Source organism: Pteropus alecto, unplaced genomic scaffold, assembly GCF_000325575.1.
Source record: "Pteropus alecto unplaced genomic scaffold, ASM32557v1 scaffold8, whole genome shotgun sequence".
Classification (NCBI taxonomy): Eukaryota; Metazoa; Chordata; class Mammalia; order Chiroptera; family Pteropodidae; genus Pteropus; species Pteropus alecto.
In genome coordinates, this window is record NW_006494609.1 from 24,119,091 (window position 1) to 24,125,735 (window position 6,645).

At 68.6% G+C, this 6,645-nt stretch overlaps 1 protein-coding gene across 1 annotated transcript in view; it reads left to right on the forward strand.

The window, feature by feature from the left end:
• The window catches only part of KIF26A (kinesin family member 26A), a gene marked incomplete at its 5' end in the record, with an annotated part of 35,307 nt that extends 32,599 nt beyond the window's left edge, over positions 1-2,708 (forward strand). The window contains 5 exon segments of the mRNA XM_025042129.1: positions 4-86; positions 551-907; positions 1,009-1,029; positions 1,218-1,368; positions 1,560-2,708. Coding sequence (XP_024897897.1) covers positions 4-86; positions 551-907; positions 1,009-1,029; positions 1,218-1,368; positions 1,560-1,741 — 794 coding nt within the window.
• Positions 2,709-6,645: the final 3,937 nt, after the last annotated feature.

A 6,645-nucleotide genomic window follows, 5' to 3' on the forward strand; every position in this document is an offset into this window, starting at 1 on the left:
CAGAAGAAGAGGGCCACAGGTGGGCGCGGCGCCCCCGCCCCCGGGCACAGCCCCCTGCAGCCTTCGGGGCCGTCGACCCCGGCCGTGTACCGCCCTTGACAGGGTGACGGGCGAGCCTGGCTTTTCGGCGCAGGGGTGTGCGCAGCCCTCGCCAGTTTATAAACATGCCTGCTGTGTGTCCTCCGCCGCAGAGGCCGGTCCCCATGTCTGTCAGGGCGGGCCCGCACAGGCCACCCTGATGGGTGTGGGCAGCCAGGAGAGGACCTGAGTTCGGGGGTCCAGCCTGGTCCCCCGGCTACTGCCCAGCTGCTCCGGCCTCCGTCCCCTGCACCTTCCACCTCTGCAGACCTGGGTGGGGCGGCCCGTCCCTCATGTGATGTGTGGTTGGGATTCGGCCGTTGGCTGACGTGGGGCAGGGCGGGCACACTTGGGGGCCAAGCAGGGGGGGGAGTGGGAAGCCTGAGTGGGGGGCGGGGAAGGCGTCTGTCCCGGGGGTGGCAGGAGCAGGGGAGGGTTTTGAGTCAGGGCTCGGCCGCCCGTCAGGGCCTAGGGGACTGAGAGGTCAGCTGAGCCGGGGGGCAGGGCCGGCCGGAGCTGGGCGGAGGGTTTCTGGTGTGGGGCCCCGTGCCCTCCCCCCAGGACCGTGGGCCAGGGACCACGGTGGGCCCTGCGCTCTGCTCACGTGGCACCCCTCCGTCTAGGTCTGCAGCGGAGACGGCTGATCCCCGCCCCACTGCCGGATGCCGTGGCCCTGGGCCACAAGCCCGGCCTCCCCGGGCAGTGGGTGGACCTGCCCCCGCCCCTGGCTGGCTCCCGGAAGGAGCCCTTTGAGATCAAGGTGTACGAGATCGATGACGTGCAGCGCCTGCAGAGGCACCGCCCGCCCCTGAGGGAGGACCCGGCTGAGGTCAGGGGCAGGCAGGGGACAGGAGGCCCTGGCATAGCGGGTTGGCCCCTGGGGGTGTGGCCGGGCAGTGCGCCGACCTCGCCTCTCCCTCTTGTCCACAGCTCCTCCAGGATGTGGAGAAGGTAGGAGCTGGCCCTGAGCCCTTGGTGGCCCCCAGGTCCCCTTGGGCTGAGAGTGGGTGGCTGGAGGAGTTCTGAGGTCACCACTGTTGCTCCCTGGAGTCCCACAGCCCTGAGCCCCACCCGTGGGGAGCCCTGGGGAGTGGGACGCCCCCCGTGCCCGAGCCCACCCTGCTGTCCCCTGCCGCCAGGGCCTGGCGTGCGTCAGCATGAAGCCGCGGCTGGCGGAGCGCAGGCAGCAGAGGCTGCGGGACCTGCAGGCCCAGCGCGAGCTGCTGTGCGCGGAGCTGGCCGAGACGCAGGGCCGGCTGATGGTGCGGCCTGGCCGCTGGCTGGAGCAGTGTGAGTCCCCGCCCCCAGGACGAGCACGGAGACCCCTCCCCACCAGCCTCCTCCCTCCCGGAGCCCCAGCGCCCCCCGGTGACCTGTGGCAGGGCCCCCCATCGCCCCCGCCTGGGCGGGACCTGGACGCAGACGCGTCCTCGGCCTGGCCGTACCCCGGGCCTCAGCAGCTGTCCGCTGTCCCTCCACAGTCGAGGTGGACCCCGAGCTGGAGCCCGAGTCGGCCGAGTACCTGGTGGCCCTCGAGCGTGCCACGGCCGCCCTGGAGCAGCACGTGAACCTGTGCAAGGCCCACGTCATGATGGTCACCTGCTTCGACATCGCCGTCACCACGCCCGCCACCACCCCGGGGCCGCAGGAGGTGGACGTCTGAGGCTGGGCACCAGGACTCGGGGCAGGGGACGTGCGGGGCACGAGGAGGGGACGCGGGATGGAGTGAGGATGTGGCAGGGGTCGGAGGATGAAGATGCAGAGGGTGGCTCAGCGAGGGAGCACGGGGCGGGGGCGTGGATGGAGTGGGGAGTGTGCAGGAGACAGGTGACTGTCACCACCCAGACAGCAACGCAAGTGCCTTTATCCAGGAGTTGGACTTCGTTTTGCGTTTGGTGCTAAGGACTCAAGATACCAGGATCCGGTGTGCTGGGCCCACGGGCCGGGCGTGGCCTTGTCCCTGGGGAGCTGGGCGGGCCGCTGCGCGGGAGGGTCCAGGGGCCTCGCCTTCCTTAGGGCCCTGCAGGCTCAGGTAGCAGCGGCCTGGGCCCCGGCCCTGTCAGGGTTCAGGATGGCTTCTCTTTTGCCACCTCCTCGGCCCGGCCCCTCAGGCTGCGTGTAGCTCCCTCCACTGGTCGGGCCAGTGGGTCCTCCTGCTCTGGGGACCCGCCGGTCCTGAGAACACGGGAGGGCAGCACCCCAGGGCTGCGCCCAAGCCACCTCCTTCCACGGCAGGAATTCTTACCAAGACCACAAGGAAAAAGCAAAAACCCACACAGAACAAAGGGGGGGGGCGAGGGTTTTGTAAAGGTCGTCGGGTGCGTATTTTTATATCATTTTGCCTACAAATGCGGTATTTGCAGTGGGAATTTGAAGACAAATGATCTATGTTTTTATGGCTTTCTATGGAAGGTATCCCTCAGGCCGGGCGCTTTCTGGGGGGCACCCTGGGCAGGGCGGGGTCCCCTAGAGGCACTTCAGCCCAATGCAGGCCAGGGCTGAGCCTGCCGACGTGTGGCCGGCCGTTTGCTGACCGACTGTGTTTTCTAGGGGTGCCCGCACCTTAGTACAAACGTGTACATCACCTCCCGCCACGGCTTTATTTGTGAATAAAAGACGCATCGATTGTTCACGCGGCTCCTGAGTCCACTGGCCCACTGCTCCAGGAGCCCCAGCTGAGGTGTCCGCAGGCATCATGGGAGTCCGAGGGCGCCTGGACGGCAGGGCATGCTTCCTGGGCCCACGAGCCCTGCAGCCCCCATGTGGGACCAGCCCCACAGGCGACAGGAGCCCGCTGTGGGTGGGGCGCCTCCTGCAGGGCCCAGGTCCGGAGACCCCCCAGGAGAACCCCAGGAGGGCCCCCTGGCTCCCTTCCCAGGCTCCCGTTAGCTGAAGAAGTCGAGGCGGGCGTGGCAGCAACCCCGTGGAGACCCTCGGCCTTGTCTTCCCCCGACTGCTGTTCCGAGAGAGACAGCAGACTCGCTGTGGACACGGCCAGGGCTCAGGAGCCCCACCCAGTGCCTCCCGGGGGACTGGGCCCTGCTCTGTCCACTACCGGCCCTTTGGGGAAGACAGGCCCCACTGGGCTCACTGTCTCCAGTGTCCCTTATCTGGTGTTGGTGGCCTCTTGGTCTCTGTCAGCCTCCCATGACCCTGTGCTCAGCCTGTCCAGGTGAACGAATTAGCTTCTCCCCAAGCCTGCTCCTCAGCCCCCCACCCTCTGAAGGCCGCATCTGGGCGCCCTCCCCGCCCTGCACCCGTCCTTGGGCTGGCTGCCCCCCACCCCATGCTCTAACCATGGGCCAGGCCCTGGGCCCCGGCTGCCCCGACCCCCGCCAGGGCAGGCGCCTGAGTGCCCCGCCTCCCAGCGCCTACGTCTGGGACTCACCCACCAGGCAGTGAGCATGGGGTGCCTCTTTGGTGGTCCCCTCCAACCGCACATCACACCTTGTGTGGTCCCTGCCTGTCTCCTACCTCGACAGGCCCTCGGGGGGCACGGGGGCTGAGTCATCGCTGCACCCCCACGTGGGGTGCAGGTCTAGGCCCCAGCGGGCCTCGGGGGTGCTCGCTGAAGGAAGGAAGGAAGGAGTGGATGAGTGAACGACAAGGAAGGAGAGCTCCAGCCGGGGGCAGAGGCGGGTCCGGGCGGACAGCACCCAACGTGCCAAGTGCCTCCCTGGACCCTCCAGCAGCCTAAGACAGGCCGGGTCCCGTGTGGCCCGAGACAAGCCGGGTCCTGTGCGGCCGTGTGGCCCCGTGCATCGGGCACACAGCCCCCTGCCCTGCTGCCTCCTCGCTCTCTGAGGCCGATGGTACTTGGGCCCCAGTGCTGGGATTGGGTCATGTGTCGGCTGCGAGCCATCGGGCCAGACCTGTGCCCCCAGGTTCTCCCGTCCTGTTCTGAGGCCAGGTGCCACACGTGCTGCTCCTCTGTCACTGGGTTCCAGTGGGTGGGATGGGGAGAGAGGCTTTCAGGAGCTGATATCTGAGGGGACAGGCTGGGAAGCCCACCTGGTCCAGCTGGCTGTGACCCAGGGTCTGAGCTTGCCTGGCCCGGGGATCCCTGGGGGCCACACGGGAGGCGGGAGGAGGCCTGCCTCTGAGCCTGGCCCAGCATGCCCCGCACCGTCTCCCCTGGGCTGTGTGGGGTGGGTGGTGCTTGGGCATAGTCTGGGTCCTTTCCTTCTGCAGAGAACACCCCCTGGTCCCCTGCCCCCAGTCACTGGAGGGGCCCAGAGCCGGTTTCTTGCTGGGGGCCCCCTTCTGCCTTGACTGTCACCAACCCGCATCCCAGCATCGTCTGGCTGGGGGCCTCTGTGGAGCAGGCCCAGGCAGGGCGGCTGACCTTGGGGCTGGCCAGTGCAGCCCAATTCCCACAGTCCGAGGAAGCTCTGGGAGGGCGGTGCCTGCTTCTCTGGACGGAACCCCTGTCCTGGGCCAGCCCGGAGCCTGGGCAGCCTTTGATCTGGGACATCAAAGGGCCCAGCCCTGTCATTACAGGCTGGGAGCTGGGCTGGGGGCCCAGGAAGCCCAGGAGGCCCATCTCATGGCTGGGAAGTGTAGCTGCCTGGGGCCCCGCTCCCGGCCATGGCCGAGCGGCCCCCGTACGTCTGGGCCTTGTGGTTGGATGTTGGGGGACGCTGAGGCCCGGAGTGGGCGGGGGCTGCTCTAGCCCTCTCTCTCCCGCACCCCTTCTCCTGGCGCGAGGGGCCCACTCAGAGCTCGCGGGGTTCCGGGGCGGGAGGGGAGGGTGCGTGCCTGGGCCCTGGCTCAGGGCCGTGAGCCCATCTGGGAGGCGTCTCCGCAGCCTCCGAGGCCAGCCCGCTCCTCGGCGGGGAGCCACCCTCTCGACGCATTCTGAGTCCAGGCCTGCCCGCCGCCCTGCTCGCCCGCCCCAGCCCTAGGCACCTGGAGGCCATACGGGGAGGCGGGGCCGGGGCTGTCAGGCTGGCCTGGGCGACCGGTGACGCAGGCTTACAGGGCCCGGGGTGGCTGGGAACAGGCATGAGGGTGGGCAGGCCAGCCGGCGGGCAGGAGCTAAGCACCTTGCCTGCAGGCCCGGAGCTGCCCGCCTGCCTGGGCCCGGGCCTGATCTGGGCGAAGGAGCATGGTGACCCCCGCGGGTCGCAAGGGTCCAGGGGAGCAGCCTGGAGCTTGCGGCGTGCGCGTTTGGTCCTCTGAGCCTTCTCTCGTGGTCACAGGCGGTGAACGTGGCCCACAGTGATGGCCGTGGGGAGGGACGCCGGTGGCAGCAGGGGGGTGGCGGGTGGGGTCATCTTGGTGGCAGCTTCGGAGATGGGGACAGTGACATTGGAGATGGGGACAGCAGAGACGGGTGAGCTAGCCCACAGCCCGATGTCCCCCGGCGCCCAGATCCATGCTCCTGCCGGCCTCAGGCCCTTCACCGCGGGGCCATCGGTCTTCTGGGCTCCAGCCCCAGCGAAGCCAGATGTGGGCCCTTGTCCCTTCCTGGCCTGTGTCCCCCTGGAAATGGGGGCGAGGTCACAGCAGCAGCTTCTGTGGGGCTCCCACTGGGCCTGAGCCCTGCCACGGGCAGGGGTGGCTGGCTCCAGCTGGGGTGATGGGTCCTAAATGAGGAGCAGAGGGTCTGCACCAGCGGCCACCCGCCCAGGCGCCTGGCGCTCTCCTGGCTGCTGAGTGGGAGCCCTGCGGGGCAGGGGCCTCGGCACCTCTGTCCCACTGTGGTGCTGTGGCTTGAGGGAGTGCTCACCACTGGGCGTCCGTCCCACCCTGATGCTGGCCCCTGGCCCGCCTCCAGCTGCCTGGTGCCTAGGGCGTGCAGCCTGCCTGGGGGTACACAATGCGGTCATGAGGCCCCCAGCCCACCGTCCCAAAGGGGTCTGAGGCCTGGGGGTGGACACCCTACTTCTGGGACAGCAGCTGGGACAGGCAGCCTGCCCACCCCACCCGCAGGGTGTCTGGGAGCCGTAGCGGGCCGGGCCTGGCCCTACAGTCTGCTCCCAGCAAACAGGAAGCTCGAAGGATGATTTCTCTCTCCTGATATTGTGTTTACCAGGCGGGTCCAGGGCCCATTTCCACACCGGAAACCTGAGAGGCTGGGAGAGGCCGGGAAGGAATTCCCTGGGCTGGCCGAGGAGCTCAGCTTCCTGTGGGTGGGGGCAGGAGTTGGGGTGGGGGCAGGTAAGAGCCCAGAGGGGCCCCTCTGCACTCAGAACCCAGGCTGGGTGGCCCTGGAAGTCCTTGCTCCCCCCGCCCCCCACCACCCCGCTGTTCTGGTTGGGGACATTGAGGCCCAGGCCCAGGGACTACCTCGCCACCAGGTGGAGGGGCACTGTGTCTCCTCCTCCCCTGGTCTGGCATGGGGCAGGTGGGGCACAGGGCCATTTGAGATCTCAAGGGAGTGGGGCTGAGCCTCCACAGGAGCACCTGTACCCCATGCCCATCGCCCACTCCAGCTGGGGAGCTGGGGTCCTCCCCACATGCCCTTCTGACCAGGCCACCCTCCCAGATCAAAGCCCACGGACAAAGCCCAGCCTTCTGAACAGGTGGCTCTTAGCCCTAGAAGCCCCTCGGCCTGTGTCTCTC